The 24,911-nt window shown below is 33.7% G+C and overlaps 1 protein-coding gene across 1 annotated transcript in view; it reads left to right on the top strand.

Moving 5' to 3' along the window:
• The window catches only part of Rim2 (replication in mitochondria 2), a 49,240-nt gene that overhangs the window by 22,496 nt on the left and 1,833 nt on the right, over positions 1-24,911 (top strand). The window contains exons 4-5 of the mRNA XM_074132939.1: positions 22,198-22,319; positions 24,369-24,597. Coding sequence (XP_073989040.1) covers positions 22,198-22,319; positions 24,369-24,597 — 351 coding nt within the window. The remainder of the gene's footprint in view (positions 1-22,197; positions 22,320-24,368; positions 24,598-24,911) is intronic.

Genomic DNA, 24,911 nt, shown 5'->3' with positions numbered 1-24,911 from the left:
AGCATGTTCTCTCTGTCACTTGAAACTCTCAAGGTATGTTCTACATTGCCACTTCCTCCTCGAATCCCGGAGGCCAATTTTTTTCTCTTCTCTCAGCCCAATTGTAACACCAATTTCCGTCCTCCCTCTCGAATATCAGTTCTCACCAGTACCAAATTAAAGAAACAAATTTCCTTGCCATTACAGTTGAGAGATTTCTTTCATAATCCCTTGAAGTAAGGGTAAAGTAATGCCTACATTTTTAAGGCAGACTTTTTGCGTCACAACTAGCAAATAAGGTGTCGTGGACAGAGGCTACTAGCAAATGCATATTTCTCATATTAACCACATTAAATAAAAATCCAAGGCCTTGGGGATTGGGGGAATCGTACCGCTGTATCAATCACATCAATAGCCTCGACTCTACAACCGCTCGGTTACCGTGTTGGCTCCTTGGTAGAAGAGTCCATCCATGTCTTGAGGGGGTAGCCATTGTTGCTGGCACCAACTATAATCTTAAAATCCCCTTGATTGGTTAAACCAAATGTCAACATCGACTAATGGAAAATTTACAAAAATGCAAAGGGAAAGATCTTTGTTTTCACAGATTTAGCCATTCCTCGTCCAATCTTCATCAAGAGTTCAGAAGGGTGAAAAAGTGTTATCACTTTTATTGCTGTTTTTATCTGTTGTAGCACGCATATTTTTTTTTCTCTCTAACCGTTTTAAGAATTTCATTCATCATCAGAGATTGATAAATCAGTTTGATGAAGAGTAAAAAGTAAAAGTAATCGCCTATTTTTTCAGGCGGGGCTTAACGTCCAACTACCAATTAGGTGTCATGGACGGAGGCTACTAGCAAACATACTTTACTGTAAATTTCTTTTATTAACCATTAAATAAAATCCAAGGCCTAAGACCGGGAATCGAACCCAGTACCATAATACTTATTAGCTTCGCAGGTCTCGCTTCTAACCGAACGGCTACCGTGGCGCCCTTGATGAAGCTGTATTTCTGTCTCAACTTTGCAAACTAGTTTGATTAATTATATCTCTGGTTAAAAGATGGGCAGTTAGACTTCAGTCTAAAGTGCAGTGCCATTTAAGAGTTACGTACATCCTATCGCAAGCTAATATTATTGAGAATTAAATAAATAATTAAAATTTTAAATAAATTGCCTGAACAGAAGTACCATTTAACTTCCAAGTATTTCTTTAATAAAAGTATTTACTTAAAGTATTTCTTTAATAAAAGTAATTACTTAAAATATTTCTTTAATAAAAGTATTTACTTAAAGTATTTCTTTAATAAAAGTATTTACTTAAAGTATTTCTTTAATAGAAGTATTTACTTAAAGTATTTCTTTAATAAAAGTATTTACTTAAAGTATTTCTTTAATAGAAGTATTTACTTAAAGTATTTCTTTAATAGAAGTATTTACTTAAAGTATTTCTTTAATTAAATGGTACCTTTAAAGTTTATTAAAGTTTACATGCATAATATTGGCGTCATCTACTCTTTTTTTTTTTGTACAAATTGTGAGTTTTAAAAATATTTAATTTTTTTTAATTAATTTAATAATAATTGAAAAAACTGGTATCATAGTCGTATTCTTTTAAAGTGTTGCCTTGAAAAACCATAATAACATGTCACATTATTTGGTAATTAAAGAACAATTAATTGGGGCAGAATAATTGGGTATTTTGAATAAACATTAGGCATTAATTTGTGTGCCTTAATTCTATCAAGAGAAATCGATTATATTGTGATCAAAGAAATTTAAATTTACGGATGAATTACACGGTAACTAATTAAATTCAGTGTGAAATAATTATCAATTATTTAAGCAATTATCTTTTTAGGATAAAGTGTTGAAAGTTTGTGAAAAATTTCTATTTTACTTTAATATTTACCTATTTTCTGAATTTTCTAATTATATTAAATATATTTTATTTATTTACTTTTCCTTACTGTATTAGTTAGTGAAGGTATAATCGATCTTGCTGATTCTTAATTTTGTGTTATGACCTGAAATAACAGTATTAAGATACTCTAAATCTGAAAAAGTGTTTTTCACAATTAAGCTTGTCTTAACGTGTTGTGTACAGCAGGACTCAAAATTTGGAAAATCGCAACAGTTGGATTATTTAAGATTTCGAAAAGTGAGCCACCCGTGAAACTTGGCTAGAATAACCTTTTGGATAATTACCAACCTGCCGCCATTGCCAATTTTCTGAAGGCGATTTATCGATTATTTTGAAATTTTTCTTGATAATGGATTCAGTGATTTTTGCTTTTTAATAAACTTTTGTTGTTTATTTTGGGCCCAGGAAAATGCAGCTTAAGGAGGTTTTTGTAACAGAGAGAGATGTGGTTAAGGCTTTCCCTTATTTAAGTCAATTAAGCGTAATGAAATGGCTTCATTAACTGTTGATGAATAATTTTGGTGGTTTTTAGCCATTCTTTTGTTTTTGTTCTTGTTTAAATTGTTTCAAGAATTCAGGCTCTTTAAATTTGTGGGGAAGGACTTGTGAGTGAGTTGGCCATATTTGTTTTGGATCGAAGTAGTTTTCTTCTTAAGACGACTGTTGAAAATGCTATGGATGCAAATATTTGCAGCGTTAAAACTTTTCAAGATGTGGAATTAGAAAAGCTTAATCCAGAAATAACTGTGTACTATAAATATAAATGTAAGAATGATCCAATTTCATGAGCATGTACAGTTTTTATTTTTAATATTTTGGGCGCCATATTGAAACCGCAAACCAACCCTAGTACTTACTTATTCTGCCACAAAGATGGTGGTAATATTTACGATGTTGCTGGAAAAAACATTTTAAATCGTGTTTTTATATTTGAGCCTTTATTTTATCTGTTCAAATCATTTTTTTTATTTTATTTTATGACTATAAATTTTACAATTTTTATGACTTTAATATATTTTCTTCATGTACATCTCCGCTCATTGTATTAACGACGAAATAAAAACAAGGACGTTAGAACTATTTGAGAAGTATGCGTGAGAAAATAGTATAACTTTGTCTGTCTGTCTGTCTATCTATTGCTGAACATCTGGTTTTTCCTTCCATCTTATTTCTTAGACTATTTTTAAAATAAATAAAACAAAAATCTTATTTTGCAAAAACACTTACTTTTAAGCTGCAATTCAGAGACTTTATTCTTCACAGCATATTCTACATTCTGAAGAATTTCAGAATTTTTATCGATCTTTGAGAGTTGATCAATTTTATGAGAAAAACATATCGTTTTGTTTTTACTTTTTGCCCAACAATTTTGAGAAAAGGAACTATTAATATTTCTAATACTGTTTCTTAATCATCGCCATGAAGTTGCTCGAGCGTATCACCATTCCTTGTAAAGAATCTTCCTGCCTATGCTCGCCAATACTTTAATTTTGTTTTTGAGGGAAAGGAATTAGCTTAGTGGTTAATGCATTGGACTTTCACGCGAGAATCACAAAAGAGGACCTGAATTTTCTATTTTTAGGAGCCTCTTACAGCTCTCTCACTCTAACCATTGATGGTCAGTATTGTCATTATCGAGATCGCTGTCTAAAGACACAGGCAGTGTACTGAAAAAAAGACTCAGAGCGTCAATGACCTCAGCACCTTAATTAAAAAAAGTAAAAAAAAATTAATAGTTTGAATCTTGGACTTCTTCGAAAAGTTGGTATTCTAGTGAGAATTTCTAAAGATAAGTTGTTAATAGGATTGAGATTTTCGTTTTTTAGTTTTGCTTTTCACACACAGACTAATTTGTAAAATTCTTTTTGGGATTTAGAGAATCTCATAATCGGATATTTCCTAGAAAATTTAAACCCTAAAGTCAGCAATAAAATGGTTTACTAATCCATTTCTAACAGGAGTAAAAGGAACTCGATTAAGTCTTTCACATTATTATTATTATTAATATTGTACCTTTTAATCCGTTAGCTAGTCGGTTATGGCCGAGACAATAGAGGTATTGTGCTACCTCAGAGAACATGTATTAATCCGTTAGCTAGTCGGTTATGGCCGAGACAATAGAGGTATTGTGCTACGTCAGAGAATATGTATTAATCCGTTAGCTAGTCGGTTATGGCCGAGACAATAGAGGTATTGTGCTACGTCAGAGAATATGTATTAATCCGTTAAGTAGTCGGTTATGGCCGAGACAATAGAGGTATTGTGCTACCTCAGAGAATATGTATTAATCCGTTAGCTAGTCGGTTATGGCCGAGACAATAGAGGTATTGTGCTACGTCAGAGAATATGTATTAATCCGTTAGCTAGTCGGTTATGGCCGAGACAATAGAGGTATTGTGCTACGTCAGAGAATATGTATTAATCCGTTAGCTAGTCGGTTATGGCCGAGACAATAGAGGTATTGTACTACCTCAGAGAATATGTATTAATCCGTTAAGTAGTCGGTTATGTCCGAGACAATAGAGGTATTGCGCTACCTCAGAGAATATGTATTAATCTTTTTAATCGGTTAACTAGTCGGTTATGTCCGAGACAATAGAGTATTGTGCTACCTCAGAGAATATGTATTAATCCGTTAAGTAGTCGGTTATGTCCGAGACAATAGAGGTATTGCGCTACCTCAGAGAATATGTATTAATCTTTTTAATCGGTTAACTAGTCGGTTATGTCCGAGACAATAGAGTATTGTGCTACCTCAGAGAATATGTATTAATCCGTTAAGTAGTAGGTTATGTCCGAGACAATAGAGTATTGTGCTACCTCAGAGAATATGTATTAATCCGTTAAGTAGTCGGTTATGTCCGAGACAATAGAGGTATTGTACTACCTCAGAGAATATGTATTAATCCGTTAAGTAGTCGGTTATGTCCGAGACAATAGAGGTATTGCGCTACCTCAGAGAATATGTATTAATCTTTTTAATCGGTTAACTAGTCGGTTATGTCCGAGACAATAGAGTATTGTGCTACCTCAGAGAATATAACTGGGCAACTATGGATACAGCTATTGGAGCTCAGTAGGTGTTCCTTAATGCTTTAAGTGCAACAAAAATAAATTGTTCTATCTAAGATCTGTAGATCATTGAGTAAGGTTAAAGTCCGCTTGAGCCCGGTTCTGTAAGTTTCCAGGTGAGAGGCGCTTGTTCGAGGAAGCACACATCTTATTCGCCGGTGAGGTTAGGCATGTGATTCAGATAGATTGGAGGAAATACTTTACGATTGAGGGTAAAGATTGGTTTCGATGACATTTAATTTCCATGTGCAAAATTTATAGTTCGAGGATATGAAGATGAGATTGGTAGCGATTATAGGATCTAAATTATTGGATAAGGTGGCTGTATCAAAGCTGTTCGGAGATAGGTGCTGATGGAACATTTTGCAGGCAGGTTAGCAGCAAAAAAAAAAACTTTTAATATAAATGTCGTTAATTAATTCTGTGGCGTAATTAGAAATAATCTAATCAGTAACTCGATTTTCGCAAATATTAGATAAGCACTTTAGATTAGACAACGTAATATTTTGTAATCTAGATGTCTGTTACAACTGAAGGATTTCTTTTTCAAAATTAATTCTGAAGTTACATGTAAATATAAATAGCACTTGTAATTTTGTATTGTTTGTAATAAAGTTATTATTAGTTACAATAACTTGTAACTATAACTACAATAGGAAGTTATAAATTGCAGGTTATTTTGTTTACAAAATAGTAAATTTTAATAAAATCATAATTCTTATTGATAAAATATCTTATTGTGCGTAAATTAAGAAATTATTGTATCTTCCCAGTTATTTTTTGTGTGCGACTACATTTTATATTATTTACTTGAATAGATAAATGTAATCTATAAATAAACTAGGTATTTATTTTTAAACAGTTTTGTAATGTGTTGTTGTACGCCGTCGTGACACGGTGATGTGCTGGTCTGGGTATACTCCTATACTTGTCGGCCTTGAGAGACCCTCTGTATTTGTTTTTCTTTTGTTTTTTTAATTTTAAAGCGTCATCAGCCTTTTTTTTTGTGCTGCATTTTATAATAGAAATAACATTTTGTAGTAAATAAAAATTAGTTGTTTTATCTTTAGTCCATTGCATGAACTAATTGTTATTGTTTTGGTTATGAGATACCTATTTAATATTTTAGTGATGATGATGATGATGTTGGTGACCGTTTGGTTATCAGTTTTGTTCTATAAACACTGGAATATTGTATTTATGATGTGAAGGTTTATTACTGAATAACGTTTAATCTATTTTTTAATATTTAACTTAATTTTACTTCTGAGATTGTGTTACGAGAAATATTAAAAAAAGCTTTACGTAGAGGGGCAACATAAATGATTAATATTTTAAATTTAGAAAGTAGGAAATGGAATCAGTGTTGCCAAAACTGCCACACCCAACACAATCTAATATTGGGCGCCCAAATGACTGAAGATAAAAGACGGGTAGTGCCATCATTGCTCTTGCTGTCAAATCTATAACAATATCCATGTTCAGTAGCGTGTTGTCTGTTCAGAGAACTTCCCTTTGTTCTGGTGGTTGTACACGGTGTTGGTCTCTCTTTTATGTTGGCAGGAGGAGAGAATGGCTATGCTCTCTCTCTTTCTCTTATACAGCTTTGTTGGAACACATAGATGGTATTCTGTTCTTTAGCTGGCAGACAAGGTTGTTCACCTTGCTGTTAAAAACAAACATTTCGCGCTGACAGTGTCTAGCAGGTAACAGATCAGGTTCTTCTTTTAAGGTTATAGTTATTTCTCTATAAATAAACAGAATGTCTGTCTATTATTGTGTCCTTGAGTAAGTGTGTCGGTTTTATTTCATATTTTGTTGCCACTTACTGATATAAAAGTCATATTGCTTTTCTTTGTTATCATATCCGCCACACCCATATTTATATTCGCGTATACCACTTTATATTAAGAGTTAGAAGTTAAGAGAATACAATGACCTTTTTGTTTTAATATAGTGTTTGTATTTAAGGCATTTTTTTTTTTTTTTTTGTAGTTGGTAGTTACAAATTCTATTCCTGATGGCACTCAATTTAATTGGAACATTTTGCCGGAAGTTGTATTATCAAAGACTTCTCCTAATTGGTGCTACATCTCACTTGCTCAAATCTTGGCATCCTCCTTCTTAGTTTGCCAGTTATTCCGGTCCAATGGCGCCACCATCCAGTTTCGGATCTTAAGAACGGAACTTAAGAGTTCTCGCATCTTAAGAAACACCATCAATTCATTGCTATCTCGGTCTACCCCACTCTACGCGTACCATATATACTTTCTTTAATTACCTTTTATAGTATTTCCTCAGGATTCATTTTGCCTACATGTACTGCCCAAACGACGTCCCAGTACTAACTCTTTAGTTCCGCGTTACTTCTCCGTCACCAGGCGCCATGGTAGCCGAGCGGTTAGAGGCGAGACCTGTGAAGCTAATATGCATTGTACTGGGTTCGATTCCCCTGTCTAGAGCCCTTGGATTTTATTTAATGGTTAATAAAAGAAATTTTACAGTAAAGTATGTTTGCTAGTCGCCTCTGTCCATGGCACCTAGTAAATGGTAGTTGGACGTTAAGCCTCGCCTGAAAAAATAGGCAATTACTTTAATTTCAGTTTTACTTCTCCATCACCAGGTTTCGCCATCCAAAAATGGTTCCATAGATCCTTCGAAGAATTATTCTTTCAAACCTATGGAGAATAAGCTCGTCATTTCTGGTGGTGACCTAGTGTACTCTGTTAAGACGGGCCGGATAAAAGGGTCTTGTAAAGTCTTATATTAGTCGACCTGGAGCTACTTAAAGACTGCCGGCTCTTATTTGACGTGCTTTACTTGAAAACTATTTTCAAAGGTAGTTCTGGTAAAGCTTGAAACCAACCAATCACTCCTCTCAAAGAATGTTTTGTTTTAGTTAATCTTTATTGAAATTAATATTTAATAAAAAATTTGCAAGTCTAAATTAAATGTACTTAAGATTCTATAGAATTTTAGTAAGAGAGAATCCTTTGTTGTTCAAAACGGAATTTTTGAAAATAACAACTTTCATTAATGTATTTTTTCCACTACATTTTTCCCTCCAAAAAAAGTTCTGAATGTTGAATTATGTACCGTAAACAGGAGGGAAACTTTGGCGCCCTTTTTTGCGCGCCACTAAGTTTGGCCAAAACAATAAGGTATGGGTTTTCTTAGGTTCATTTAAATTCATGTTTTACTTATGTTTAGCTAATGAAGCTCCATACATTGTGTTACTTCGATAAAGTGACATCACTGTTTGTTGTGAGGAAAAATAAGATAATTTATCATCACACTTAATTAAATTTAATTCAAAATAAAGAAGTAAGAATTTTTTTTGGCATCGGCTTCCGCCATACAGCCAGCATCGTCTAGGTGCTTATCACTAGAATATCACTCACTCTCCACTCTTACTTATAAATACATTCGCTTCGCACATTCATCCCTCTTCTATATCCAACTATTTACATAAACTACTGCTAATAGATGGAGCAGCACTCTGTGCTCCTGCCATCCTTATAGCTTAACCAAAATTAAAATCACGTAATCCTTCTCTAATCATTTTCTTCCATTCATTCTATAACTTTTAAATGCATTCATATTTCATTGCTAGCTCTGCTATAGACAAGCACATATATGTTGGTGGTGTCTTCGTAGCGAAATGGTGCATCTAAATACCTGTATAAGTCGTTAAATATTTGTTTTCTTTCTACCACATAACGTGGACATATCATTATTATATGTTTGAAATCTTCCTCCTCATTGCAATCTACGCAAAGAGGAGAGAAGGACCTTTAGTTGATCCTGTGAAGATACGATGCGCACACAGCGTAAGAAATATTCTACTTGAAAAAAAAACTTTTAGTTTCTTTTAAAATGATGTTAAACGGACTCTTTTAACGCCTGTCCTCTTTTGAAATTTGAAATTGATGTAATTTGTATACGGCCGCCGCACATACGTAGTACAGAATTTGCTAAAGAAAAGTTATACTTGACCCGCATAACCTGCGTGTTTTACGCAACGCAATTCTAAAACCTTCAGCCTTGTGTTCTCTGTCTTTGTATTTAGAAACTCCTTCACGACGATCTGCTTCTCCATATACAAGGCATTTCGTCCACTACACCTTATCAGTAGTTGGACTTTAAGAAAAAAAGAAAAAAAAAGCTATTACTTAACGATGTTTTGATAATTTTACACTATGTTTCATTTTAAAAAATAAGCAAATAAAACAGATATGGCGCGTTAGTTTTGTTGGTTTGCGTTAGTTAGATAAAAAACAATTTTAAAGCGACATAAGCTTTGCCGCCATACCTTTTCATTAATTTCTGATTCCAAGGTCAATTCCCTAGCCGGAAATGCGCATCATTGTTTTAAAAAGGCGTTCCATGGAGTTGCTTTCCTCAAAAAAAAACCTGATTACGATGCATTTTAATTAATTGTGTGGCGTAAATAACAATGTGTATTTTCAGCATTTCTAGTTTTACATTTTTTAAAAATACTATTTTATATAAAAACTCTTCAATTAAAATTAAAATAAGATAAAAAAAAAATTCCAAGAACTTTTAAATATTAATCTCAATACTAACAAAAGTAAACTTTTGTTAAGGAGTTAAAAGGGAAGGGATTAGCTATGCGTTTAGCGTACTGGACTCCCACGCGGAGGTCCCGGGTTCGAATCCAGCTGCTGACCCTTCAGATTTTTAACTTCCTAGGAGCTTCTTACAGTTCACTGTCCGGTGATATACAGTGTTGTCTGTAACGAGAGAACACTGTCCGGAGGCCGGCAGTGCACTGAAAAAAAGCTCCGGGCGCCAATAACCTCAGTTGTTGACGTGCCAGTAAATTAAAGGACAACCTTAATTGTAACTGCTTAGTATAGTTTATAAATATCTTTCTTCTGTTGTTATGATCTTCTCTAATTAAATATAATGATTGATTAATGCCCTGGATTTATCAAAATAATTGATTATAATATTATTATCATTATAATGAAATATGTTAAAAACCTAAGTAACGATAAAATCTATTTAATAAATAATAAATGTTACATTAATATTAATTATTTATAAAATTAAATCCAAATTCAAAATTCGTACTAATTTGCTTCACTCCTCAACTTGTCTCCTTTCACTATATTGCCGGCCTTTGTACGAGTAACGGAATCGATCGGTGGGAGTTGCTTTACTACGCACTTAGGTCCTGCCGGACTTCCCCAAAATTCCGCAATTTATAGATTTTATTACTGGAATAAAATATTTTAAAAAAGATGTTAATTATATAATCAATTATATTTAAAAAAATTGGTTATTTAGATAGATTTCTTGTCTTTGTTTAAAAGGAAATGGAATAGAATTGGGGGTTTATTTTACGGAGGTTCACGTTGATACCCCTTGGCGGAGAAGAATTGAATCAGTTTTCAAGAAAAAGTCTTCGCTATTCTGCTAGCGTTGCAAAAAATGAAGGAATCGGTCATGGGAACAGATCGTGCTGCTGTAGTTGGACTCCCGAGCTGAAAGTAGTGGCCATGTCGATCCTTTTAGACCGAAGGAGCAAACATAATGAAAAGTATCAAGAACATATTAGGGCAGTGCTTCCCAACCTGTGCAACACAACTATGCCACGGCTACGGTAGAAGTGTGCCGTGGCAAAAAATAAAATAAATTATAATGGCGTTGCATTAAAATTAATTATAAGTTAAAATAGTATAACCTCATATTCCTATAATGAAATAAAACCTAAAATGATGAGGAAATACCATTAGTTTCGGAACAAAAGAAACCTAACGCTCAAATTGAAACACTTTCACGGTCCTTGCAAAGCCAGCCGGTCGCATTAACACACTGTTGGTCCCTTGACTAGTAACTGTTAACTAAATTAGTAAAATATGTCCATAGCTTTCGTTCTTCTTTATTGACTGTTTAGTTTTTGTAATTTTAATCTCATTTAGAGGGGCTTTTAATCACTTTCTTTTAGTTAGGGATTTACAATTTTACATGAATTACAGACACTTCTTGGCATCAATAATGGCATTAAAATAAAGAACTTCTTTGTTATAAGATTCATTGCTACTGTATACGATGTAGTTAATTGTATTGATATAGAACGGTATAGACGGGTGAATGATTGGGTTTGTTACTAATGTTACAGCCTATCACGAAAACTTGTATTTTTGTAGGATTCTAATAGTGTTGTTATTACAGCACTAGTTGAGCATAATACATCATCTTAAAATGAATTGGGAGCGTTTCATTTCCAGTGTGCCGTTTACTGTTTGGTATCTGACTAATGTGCCATGACCAGAAAAAGTTTGGGAAGCTCTGTATTAGGGCCTGAGCTAGATTTCAATGGATTGCCGAGTATATTGGGGACTTATTGAAAAGGTGGACAGAGGTTAGTCAAGAAAGATCCGAATATGGGATAGGCCAGTTCTTGATTTGTTTCAGGAAAGTTACTGGGGGCTGATTATTTCCGGAAACAACTCCGGCACCGTATAGGGGCGCTTTGGGTATGCGGAAAAGAAGTTATAATCATATTTCAGTTAGACTGAGCAAGATCATTTGATATCCTCTATATTATTATCTTTTTCCAGACAGGGCTTAACTCCAACTCCCTGCATCAGTGATGCAGACGAAGGCAGATCGCTAACATACTTTACTACACATTATATCCCCACAATTATTATAAAATTAACATTAACATTTTAAATAACACACATAAACCCAATATAACGTCCCTCGCACAATCAGCAAATATATTATGAAACGGAAACCTAATCGAAATAGAATTCTCTACATCAAACTGATTAATCTCTGATGATGGAATAATATCCGAACCTGGTTAAGGCTACAATAAACACGGGCACTACTTTTGGATAAAATCAGTGATTTAATACTCAGCACCTCGAATCTAACGCCTAGATCAGGAGACTAGTCTAGTACCGCATTATATCCCAGCATTGCTGGTAGACTACTGTGCAATTATTTTAGGATTCCTTATTATTATAGTTCCAACTAAACCTTATTATGGATCAAAACAATCCATTTGTACCTCGAGCCAAAAAAGTAGTCAAGAAATGGATCCTTTGATTCAACAGAGCTATCAAGGCAATCATCCAAACTTGAATTAGTATTTTTTGGTTCCTCATGATTATTGACGTAAATTAATTTCATTTGCTTTGGGTAATATCGATGCCTCTTCCTTTGTATTATCGAACATGTCATTTTAATGTACTATCAATTAAAGTATTATAGACATGCTTTTTTCCTTTGCATTATCGGCTATGTCATTTTAATGTACTATCAATTAAAGTATTATAGACATGCTTTTTTCCTTTGCATTATCGGCTATGTCATTTTAATGTACTATCAATTAAAGTATTATAGACATGCTTTTTTCCTTTGCATTATCGGCTATGTCATTTTAATGTACTATCAATTAAAGTATTATAGACATGCTTTTTTCCTTTGCATTATCGGCTATGTCATTTTAATGTACTATCAATTAAAGTATTATAGACATGCTTTTTTCCTTTGCATTATCGGCTATGTCATTTTAATGTACTATCAATTACATTATTATGGACTGTCACATTTGCTTGACCAATTTGCTGAATACTTTTAAATAAAAAATTATCTAATATGTATGTATATATTTATTTTTAATTATTCAATTACGTAACTACCAAAAAATTGTATTGTTTACAGAACTTCCTTAATATTTTCTGACAGTACAACATTTGAAGTTGAATCACTTTTCTAAAAACATTTCAATAAGTTTGCCGGAAATTGAATTTGGATTCCATGATAGTGGTATCTAAAGAGTTACCGACTAAAATTGAATTACGTAATTCTTTTCTCACTTATAGACCCACACCCTTATCAAGAAAGATTATTTTTAGAAAAACAATGGAATTTTTAAAAGAAAAAAAAATACGAGGGTCGTTTGAAAAGTCCGTGCAAAGTCAGAGAGATAGCACACAAGGACGGTTTGCAGCTGTTCCAGAAGAATCCACAGGACTTTAAGCGTCGTTTCGTCACTGAGGATGAAACATGGATACATCACTACACTCCTGAGACCAAAGAACAATCTAAACAATGGGTTACCAAGGGGGAATCTGCGCCAAAAAAGGCGAAGACCGTTCCTTCGGCCGGAAAGATTATGGCGACTGTCTTTTGGGATTCGCAAGGAATAATCCTCATCGACTATCTGGAAAAGGGTAAAACTATCACAGGTGCATATTATTCATCGTTATTGGACCGTTTGAAAACCGAGCTGCAAGAAAAACGCCCACGATTGGCCCACAAAAAAGTCCTTTTCCATCACGACAACGCACCAGCTCACACCTCAGCAGTTGTGGTCGCAAAATTAATGGAAATAGGGTTCCAACTCGTTTCACATCCCCCCTATTCTCCAGACTTGGCTCCCTCTGACTGCTATTTGTTCCCCAATATGAAGAAATGGCTGGCGGGAAAAAGATTTTATTTAAACGAGGAGGTGATTGCAGAAACGAATGGCTATTTTTCAGACTTGGACAAATCCTATTATTCGGAAGGGATCAACAAACTAGAGCAGCGTTGGACGAAGTTTATAAGCCTAAAAGGAGACTATGTTGAAAAATAAAAAAGGTTTACCCCAAAAAATTAAGTAGTTTTTATTTTTGCACGGACTTTTCAAACGACCCTCGTAGTCTACATACTTTTTTAAATATAGGACAGAATGTACTTCTCCAAAAAATCTTTGAAAAATTAGCGACATAAAAAAAAAAAAGTATTAAGTTAGGCAAACTTTATAATGGTTTTTTCAACATTCTTTGAAAACTGTCAAAAGCTTAAGTTAGTTTTCTAACTTATCTAGACTTTTAAAAGTTATACGAATGAACCTGAACTTCATTCGTAGTTAGAGAAAACTTTTATTTTCATCTTTATAGTTGTCCTACTGTTTGTTCCCTTAGTATAATATGTGTTTTGCAAATATCTAATAAATAAACTAAATAAAATTAAAAAGGTTGCTACAGAATATTTGTGAGTGAATTTTCAAAATACCCTGGAATAGTAAATTTGTTCTCGGTAGAGATGGTCTACAAGTATAATTAAGTAAAAAACTAAGTCAATAAAAATACTTATAGGGGCTTCACTAACTTGAGAAGGTTTCAATTAAAATCCGTAAAAATAATGTATAGGGTAAAGTGTCCAAATTTCGTTCCCCTATTTAAAACAATCGCCACGTATTGCACACTAATGGCAATTTTAAGAAAGCTACTTTGAGGCAGCAGTAATCGTTTGGAAACTCCGGGGTACGGTTCATGTCTAGCCGAGTTTTGAAGTGTTATATTTTTAGTCATAATAAGTTGTTTATATTTGGTAGTGTTTCAAAAAGTATTCCAGTCTTTTAAAGGTTCGTTAAAATGTTGATGCTGTTTAGGGCATTTTACCACATATTGTCTTCATTTTGAAATTCTTCAACGAAACGCCAGTTCATTCATGTTTGTTTCTATAGTGGTAGCCATCTTTAAAAATGTAATTGTTCCTAATTCCGTCCCCTTAAGTAGTCTAAATTTCGTCCCAGGGCAATACGTAAGCAATGGAATCCTAAGGCAATGGTAGAAGCAGTGAAGGCGGTGAGAAGAAATGGGCTACAAAACGGAGGCAAAGACATTCCAAGTTCCAATGCAACGCTGAAGGATTATGTCAAATCCTCATTAGAACCAGAGGATATGGTTAATAGAAATATTGGCCGACCAACAGTTCTGCCCAAAGTCATCGAGCAAAAATGCTTGCAGAATTCTGCCTGACAATAGAAAAAACTTCTACGGCTTAACTGTCGGAGGCTTGCCTCGTATGACTTCTTTTTTTTAAAAAAATTGTGGCCGAGGGTACGAAATTAAGAACACTTAGTTTTAACAACTAAAAGTATACTTTTGCAAAAATCAATAACTGAATCTTCAAGGTAACAATAGACATTTTGTCGAAGCTATTATTATTTTTTATTTTACAATAAAATTCAACATACTTTAGGGGGACGAAATTTGGGCACTTTACCCTACATATATATTCGGGGATTTGGAAATTCAGGTTTCTTCCTGGGCAAGAGTATTGGTGGAGTCTTGTTTCCCTGGCATTATGTTCAGAGGACTTGAAGATGTGTTCAGAGAACTCTGCAAATGCTTGTGGTCGTAGTAAGAGGATATTCTCTTCTTTTTTTTACTAGGCCTATCTATATCCCTTGTAAATGTCCAAATGAAGAACCAAGTGGAGAGAATGCATGCCCAGAGAGCATCTAATCGAGAAGCTGGGTATTTAGGAAGCTGGCAGAAGTAAGATTTCGAGGACTCCCACGATTTGGATGATTAGAACATCTGGAGTAGAACACCCCCTTCGGGTTGGTTTAAGAAGATTGCGATGTGCTGGTTCCTCTTAAGAAAATGTACCACCAGAATCCTTTTAAGAGTTACAAAATTCTATGCCAACCAATTGTTTTCATGTTGTGAATGTTTTCTTTTATTTAGTTTAAATAACAACGAAGTTAGATAGTGGCTATGGCAAATCATGAAGAAGGTTAGCTTACAGATCGTCCTTGAATTATAGATAATTCTTATTTATTTGATTATTATAATAATAAAATTTTACAATTTAGAGGGGAACAAGATATAAAGGGGAAAGGTCTGCCGCTGCGCCATTTTGTTATATTTCACTTAATCATGTAATAGTGTGAGTAATTTCCCAATTTAGCCAAAAACTACGCAGGAAACCAGCAAATATGCCGGTTTTTTTATTTTCTCATTACACTATCCACTATAAACATTAGTTTTTACAATTAGGCTTGCTTTCACAAACTGGAATACTACAAAATAGAAAAGTGTAACACAACGATTATACGAGGGTCGTTTGAAAAGTCCGTGCAAAGTCAGAGAGATAGCATTACTGGCGCGTATCGAGGTTATGTTTAGTTAGTAGCATCTCTTGGAAGAACACACACCAAGTTTCAGCCAGATCGGTCTATTTCTTTGTGTTTGGCATTCGTATGAATCGAGGAAGAAATGGCTGGCGGGAAAAAGATTTTATTTAAACGAGGAGGTGATTGCAGAAACGAATGGCTATTTTTCAGACTTGGACAAATCCTATTATTCGGAAGGGATCAACAAACTAGAGCAGCGTTGGAGGAAGTGTATAAGCCTAAAAGGAGACTATGTTGAAAAATAAAAAAGGTTTACCCCAAAAAATTAAGTAGTTTTTATTTTTGCACGGACTTTTCAAACGACCCTCGTAAGTCACAAACCAATATTGAGTGGCATTAAATTTTAAAATAGGCCGCAAAGGTGTCAAAGTTACCTGCTGACGAAAATCCTATACAAATTATGTATTTGTAATTATATTTTATGCAGCCTATTGAACCTATTAAGCGGTGTAAGTGGTAAGTCTCTAAACCCAACGCAAAATGCCTCTTCTCTTCTACAAAGCCAACACCTCTCCTGACATATAATTTGAACTAGCGTGTTAATTGTCCAAACACCAATAACAATAATTTTGTATGAACAACATCGTTTTTTCCTGTGCTAACTAAATTAGTAAGAATATTTATATCTACTATATTTATATGACAAAATAGGCTACGATTTAAAATATTAAATATTTACTTTTTTAAAAAAAATGCTGAATAATTCATTGACAAACGTTTTGGTGATATTTAGTACAAAAATGATAACTAACTTGATAAGAAAACACTTTTTTTCAGCAATTAAAAAAGGCGTTAAATTTCTATTTAAAGTAATATATAGTTAACTTTACTTTGTACTTATAAATTATTTTTCCATTTAAAATACTATTAAGTAAATTCGAGTTAGGGGAATATAATTTTTATTTTATGACATAAATTATACAATTGTACGGCAAAAATTTTGAGAATTACCTGTATAAAGCACTTATTTTAGAACCTTCTATATTTGAGTTCTAATTTATTTTCAGTTCCTAATGATGTAACCCCCTGTTGTTTTGCTTTATCATTTTTTTAATTTAAAATACGTCAACATCGGTGATAATTGGTTCAAAGGACTCAGAAATATGTCCACAAGATGGGAAGTATTAATATCTTCTTGCTGGAGAAGGGAATGAACTGTCTCGCGCCAAATCCTCACCAAAAGATGTACAAAAAAAAAAAAAATTAACTCTTATGTTTTCAGGCTGGCTTAACCAGCTACCAAATTATGGGTCATGGACAGAGTAAGGACTAGCAGAACTATTTTAATATTAAAATCTCATATTAACCATTAAATAAAATAAAATCCAAGGCTTAGACCGAGAATTGAACCCATTATACCGTAATTAATACATATCATAAGCTTAACGGGCCTCGGCTCTAACCGTTCGGCTATCGTGGCGCCCAATTAGTGGACAATCGATCGAAGGGAAAAAACCACATAGACCAAAAGAAGAGGTTTTCCCTCCTTCAATATCTCCAAAGGATTGGACACATTGAGCCCATTTTGGCTGCAGTGTCTGGTTTACAGAACTCCTCCTGTTTAATCTTCTAATTATTTGGTTATAGTCAGGTAAGGAATCCACTTTTCTTGTCCTATCTTGGAATTCTACAGGATCTACTGGTATTCCCATAGTTGACCCATCGATCAGGTATCCGATTCTCAAGCCTAAGGGCATCACATTAATCTTTTGGCGCGTCCTATACAGTTGGCTTCGGTATCATGTTAGTCTTCTTCGTCTTTTAACTTTCTTTTTCTTACATAGACTCATCAATTTCATATTTTTTCAATTTCAGTAACTACCTTTGCATAATTTTTGTCATCTTCTTTCTGTAGTTCTCGTTTTAGTACAGCATCTTTATTATCTGTAAGCGATTTCACTCCATTACTCTTTACGGATTATTTAATTTACCTTTCAGCATGACTATCGTAACCTGGTTATTACAGTTACCGCTATAAATTCATACTTAACTGTTACCACATTTACGTTTATCCTAAGCACTATTTAGTATCAATTTAGGCAAATAACTTAAGTAGACGAACAGCAAAAAGTAAATAAAATTCTGGAATCCCAAAAAGAGGAAATTATGTTTGTATTTCAAGTTAGATTAGAATAAAAGAATACCTAAAGACATTATAATCGATTCAGTTCAGTTGATTGTGCTCAGGAAGATGTTAAAGTGAGGCGGCAATATAGAGACGGTTGGCCGACCTCTCTGTAAACCTTCTCCTTTATCTTCTCGTTCCCCTTTGCCACCTTGATTTACTTGACAGTTATCAAGTCCATGAACAAGGAGGTCGCCCGTTTAATTCAATTATACAAAGAAGTCTCATACAATGAAGAATGTTCTGTTTAAATAATAAAAAACTACCAAACATTCTAATCGCGAGTAACATTAATAACATGCTAATTAAAAAAAAAAATATCAAATTAGACAAAAACGCGTATCATTTTGTAAACAACAATTTTTCTAAAAATGTTTCTAATTTTTCATCCCTAATATAATGTTTTAAAGATTAAAGTTGCTCATAAAAAATTATGTATTTAATATAAAGTAAATAGAAACATTAATATATGTATAAGCATTTTTATTGGCCAAATTGAGTGTACACATACGAGGGTCGTTTGAAAAGTCCGTGCAAAGTCAGAGAGATAGCACTACTGGCGCGTATCGAGGTTATGTTTAGTTAGTAGCATCTCTTGGAAGAACACACACCAAGTTTCAGCCAGATCGGTCTATTTCTTTGTGTTTGGCATTCGTTTGAATCGAGGAAGTCGAGTGATTTTCAAAAAATGGACGAAAAAGAATTTCGTGTGTTGATTAAACACTACTTTATGTAAGGCAAAACGCCTCAGGAGACTAAAGAGAAGCTTGATAAACATTATGGTGACTCTGCACCTTCGATTAGAACAGTTTATAAGTGGTTTCAAAATTTTCGGAGTGGCCATATGGTCATAAGTGACGCTGAACGTTCTGGACGCCCTGTTGAGGTTACTACTCCAGAAATCATTGATAAAATCCATGATATGGTGATGGATGACAGAATAGTGAAGGTGCGTGAGATTGTTAGTGCTGTGGGCATCTCGAATGAACGGGTACATAATATTTTGCATCAACATTTGGACGTGACAAAGCTATCCGCAAGATGGGTGCCGCGATTGCTCACGCTTGACCAAAAACGAAATCGTGTGAAGTGTTGCAAGGACGGTTTGCAGCTGTTCCAGAAGAATCCGCAGGACTTTAAGCGTCGTTTCGTCCCTGTGGATGAAACATGGGTACATCACTACACTCCTGAGACCAAAGAACAATCTAAACAATGGGTTACCAAGGGGGAATCTGCGCCAAAAAAGGCGAAGACCGTTCCTTCGGCCGGAAAGATTATGGCGACTGTCTTTTGGGATTCGCAAGGAATAATCCTCATCGACTATCTGGAAAAGGGTAAAACTATTACAGGTGCATATTATTCATCGTTATTGGACCGTTTGAAAACCGAGCTGCAAGAAAAACGCCCACGATTGGCCCACAAAAAAAGTCCTTTTCCATCACGACAACGCGCCAGCTCACACCTCAGCAGTTGTGGTCGCAAAATTAATGGAAATAGGGTTCCAACTCGTTTCGCATCCCCCCTATTCTCCAGACTTGGCTCCCTCGGACTACTATTTGTTCCCCAATATGAAGAAATGGCTGGCGGGAAAAAGATTTTATTCAAACGAGGAGGTGATTGCAGAAACGAATGGCTATTTTTCAGACTTGGACAAATCCTATTATTCGGAAGGGAGCAACAAACTAGAGCAGCGTTGGACGAAGTGTATAAGCCTAAAAGGAGACTATGTTGAAAAATAAAAAAGGTTTACCCCAAAAAATTAAGTAGTTTTTATTTTTGCACGGACTTTTCAAACGACCCTCGTATGTAGCAATAAAATGAATCTCTTGTTCATTTTGTCTGTGTAAATATTTATTTTTATTAAACTGTATTACTGAAACCTTATCTATTGGGGATTTTCGTTGTTTTTTTTTATTTTGTCTGCGCTTACTAATCAATAATCTCATGAGTTTAAAAAATTGGCTAGGCTGATTTTATTTATCTTTAGTATATTTTGTTTTGTGCGTCTAGAAAACATTTTTGGGTGCTTTATGACAATTATTTTACTCAAAATAGTTTAAAATACAGGTTATGTGCTCTCTGCACTGGATCCGTAGATTTATACTTTTTGTTTTTTTAGAATGAGAAAGAAAGAGAGTTAGGAGAGAGAAGATGGTTTCAAAATTTAATTCAAAATTGATCCGTGGTTGTTAACTCACTGAAAATCAGGCGCCATGTTTTTACTCAAACATTAAAAAAGAATGGACGCCGCCTAGTATTGTTGCAAGATTGATGGATACATAATTTTCAATTTTTTTCGCACAAACCTCAAACACGCAACAAAATCACAAAACATTTTGTTAACCAAAAAAAATCTTACGAATTAAGGGAATCAAAATTTTATTTTCTTCGAAATAATCTTCATCGAAAATTCGTTACAATCATAATTCTCCCACCTCTTAACCAGTAGTAAGAAAATTTCAATTTATTCGAGAGTATTCGATAAATGCTCCTTGTAAATAAACCTTGACTTTTATGAAAACGCTATGTTTTTACTATTTTACCTGTCAAAAACGTGGTCAGTAATAGTTACAATATTGGGCGAAGGCCAAAATTGGAACATAAAGTGGACCTGGGGCTATGATAACAAAAATATCTATTAAAAATAATTGTTTTTATATTATATATACGAGGTGTGGCTATTAAATAACGAGACTATTGCTGTAAAACATTTTATTTTAAATTTATACATATTTAGTTATTATCACCTTCAATATACACCCCTCCCCTATCCCTACAACGCTCCATGCGAATTTACCATTGTTCGAAACAGTGCTGGAAGTCATTTTCTCTGAGCTCCTGCATGACGCGTGCCGCTTTTTCTTTCACAGCCCCAACGGACTGTGAAATCGTGTTCCTTTTAATGCAGATTTGACTTTAGGGAACAGATAAAAGTCACATGGGGCCAGGTCAGGCGAATAAGGCGGTTGGCCTCATATATATATATAAAAAAAAGGACCATTAAGCTGTAATTTGAAAACAAAAACCATACAGTCGGTTTTTACTGGGTGACTGTGGAATATTTGTTGAAATAGTTGCTTTGGCCCTAATATTACAGAACATTCCGCACCATAACTTCCTTCTGTTTCCATTTCGTCTTCCTACTTCCTTATTTTAAACCAATTTCACTGAGATTTTCCGGAATTAGTCCCGCTTCTGATTTAAATTAAGATTATAGTTTCACGGATAGCCTGTTTCACAGACCTGAGGCACTCTTAGTTCTGAGCTACTGCTGCAGCAGTCAAGATCATTTCCAAATATATCTCAGCTTGATGAATAACACGTTACCTTAACTTTAAAATTTTTTTGTAAAGTTGTTTATCTCTCAACTGAAAACTTTTTAACTTGATTTAACTGTTGACAAAAAAAAATTAATGGAGTGAATGTTTTCTAAATCTGGATTCAGCTGACAAGTTGGCAAGCCTAAAGCTGAGCGCTGTCTAGTCAAATTTAAATAACTATTTTCAAGTATAATTAATTTACATCACATTTTGTCAAATTTGTTCACAACTATCTGCAAAAGTTTATTAATTTTAATTAAATTCTTTTTTTAAAAAAAAGGGGAACTTATGGTTTGAAGGTATTAGATGGTTCGTTCCATCAAAGTAATAAAATAAATCTCTGAATAAATAAAAATAAATATTTTAAAATAAATAAATAAATATCCAAACTTCACATTTTTCTAATTATGTCTTTATTTTATTAATACTACTTTATGTACTACTGTTTATAATTATTTATCTTCAAATACAGTCATATTAATTTTAATTATACAATTCTTGTATTATTCAAGAGTAATAACAAACTTTTATAAGAAATTTATCCAAAAAAACATTTAAGATAAAGCATTGAATATCCGATTGTTGGTTGGTAGGCCTGGAGAGTGCTCCAGTGAGTCGATGTGGAAAGCTTTCTTCCTCGACTTTGATAAATTAGATAAGTTATAAAATTTACACAGCATTTAGATCTATTTTGTTCCTTCTTATCCTATGAGTGTGTTTTTAAAAAAATATTTTTAATTTAAGGATTTAGCTAGAATTATTTCCTTTTTAATAATAAAAATAATCCCCATGAACATAATTTTTCTATTTTTCATTTTCTAGGATTTGTGGCTTGTACTGCAACCAACCCTATATGGTTTGTAAAGACAAGACTTCAACTAGATCACAGTTCCGGCCAAAGGCTAACCGCTGCTCAGTGTATTAGGAGAATATATAGCCAATCTGTATGTATTTGTATTATTTAATCATCGTAAATCTTGATTTTCTATTATGGTGTTTTGAAAATTGCCTTAAACAAATTAAATTCTTCTCTCTTTTGTTTCTTGCACTGAATACCTCTGCTAATAGAGCACCCATCTATGCTCTGAATTGATTAAATTGTGATCATATTGAAAGAATTAGCGGTATTCTTCTTTAAATCCGCACACCTCTAAAATAATGTCTGTTTTTCAGGCGGGAATTACATCCAGCCATCGATCATTTGTGGACGGAGGCGGATAAAGCAAACATACTTTCTCAAATTTCTTATATATTTACTAATTAAACAAAATCCATAACCAAGACCGGCAAACTACAACAAATCCTTTGCGGTCCGCGCATCTAACTATTTTAATTGTGGCTCCCAGTTTAAAATTTAAAAAAAATGGTAACTATAAGCAGCTACAATCCTCCGACTAAATTAAAAGCCTTAGGGCAACAAAGCAAGATCTAGAGGCGATTAGGAATTATGTGGTCAACTTTGGTGTCCATTGCCGTTTAGTTCTGGCTTCTTTTTTTTTTAAAAAAAAAAGAATTCCTCTTGGGAAAGTATAATTAGTTTTTCCGCATTTTATTGGTAGTTGCAATTTAAATCTGAAATGGCTGTCATACTCGCTAGTTGTCTTCTTTATCATGCATTAAATTTGCAAAATTGACTTTTAAGACTGTTGCGCCATGGATAGATAGATAGATACGTACATATTATTCATTGCGTAAAATTTCACTTTACACGAGACAATCTCTTGTTATCAAGGTTCAATAAGATCAAGGTTGTAACATCTTAAAAAATATTGTTACTTGAATAGAGAAACTACTTAGCATACGTTGTAGGCGTCCTCCAACCCAGAACCGTTGTAGTACAGAAAGGAACCATATGGAAATAGTTACGAAGAGATTATTATCAATATTCCGATTGCTACTGCTTTTTTTAATTTCTCTCTGTGAGACCCACGACTTGGCTACCTGACTATCACTAAAGAATATCCAATAAAATACAGCTGTGGACTAAAAAATTTCTATGTAATAAAACAGATTCGAATCTAGCTAGCTAGTTACCTTTGGATTTTCTCTTTTCTAAGAGCTTCTCTTTCTGACTGAAACGAGAGAACTATGTCCGGAGGTTGATAGTGCACTGAAAGAGCTCAGGATGTGCCACAATGAATAGATCTCCGTAAACTCTACATTAGGAGGCGATATTGTTCTTTTCAGTCGTAAAAACCCCTTCACAATGTGCACAATTTGGGGCGAAAAAAAATCCTTCCTCAATATAAGATAGAAGAGTGAAATAAATTACTGAACAAAAACTGCTCTCATAAATCAAAGGATACTTAAAATTTTCACCTGTTTGCCATGAGGTTTTTTTAAATGTGAATTGATGAAATTTTAATGAATTTATTCACAAAGTCAAAAATTAATGTCTTTTAGAATGGCATTCTTAGTTATGTGGACTTTCTTTTTTTTCTGTAATTATTAAATCTTTAAGAAGTATTAAGTACCAGCTGACACTCGTTTAACTCATCATCACTTATCAGCATACAGAAAGGCTCCTGTATCTAAATTGTCTTACATTGTTCAGTCTTAATTTGGATAATAAAAAAGTAAACCAATCATTTTCGTCAAATCAAATTTGGAACTGACTAGATAAAATCTATTTATTTACATATTTATATATAAATGTGAATAAGACAAATCATTCAAATTTACAGAAAATTTCAATCAAATGATCAACCATTAATCAATAATTTTATCAAGTGCTCTTAAGTAGGTACCTACCACTTGGTTGGAATTGCTGCTCTAGAGTGGCTGAAATTTTAAGAAGCATGCTCGTATAGTATATATTTTCATTAATAGTTAATAATGTATTTATTTACTCAGCTTTTCTTCTGAAAGGATCTGACAAAATCCAAAACATAGGTTGGCTTTTCTTATTTACTGTAAACCTTACATTACAATATCATTTTCATTGTTAAATTATAAATTTTAAAATAATTAATTATTTGTTTTATTTGTTTCAGGGTATTTTAGGTTTTTATAAAGGAATTACAGCATCCTATTGGGGTATATCTGAAACTGTAATACACTTTGTTATATATGAAGCAATAAAAGCTGAATTAATAAAACTAAGATCAGCTGGAAATGAAACATCAAGATCAGTTGAAGAAAAAACTTCAAGAGATTTTATCGAATTTATGATGGCTGGAGCTGTTTCAAAAACTGTAGCATCTTGTTTAGCCTACCCACACGGTTAGCCTCTATAGTTATGTAAATTATTAGTTAAGGTTATTATGGTAAGGTTACATTTGTTGTGGTCTAACTTTACTGCGGGTAAAATTTCCCTTGGAATTGGTGTTGGTAAACAGAATATGTTGTGTGTAAGGGGAATGAGTTTCTTATTGATTACGTTGAGTTCAGGCTTAATTCATAGTATGTGCTAAAGTTTAGATTGCTCTAAATGTTCGAACATTTTTTTCATCTCTTGAAGATATGAATAGAATCACCGAATTCTTCGCCATCGAGCTTCCCTAGTTTAAAATAAAAATAAAAGGAAAATGATTTGA

Source organism: Rhodnius prolixus, unplaced genomic scaffold (genome assembly GCF_049639745.1).
Source record: "Rhodnius prolixus isolate KJV_2025 unplaced genomic scaffold, Rpr scaffold_10, whole genome shotgun sequence".
Taxonomy (NCBI): domain Eukaryota; kingdom Metazoa; phylum Arthropoda; class Insecta; order Hemiptera; family Reduviidae; genus Rhodnius; species Rhodnius prolixus.
This window is presented reverse-complemented; position numbering and strand designations above follow the sequence as displayed.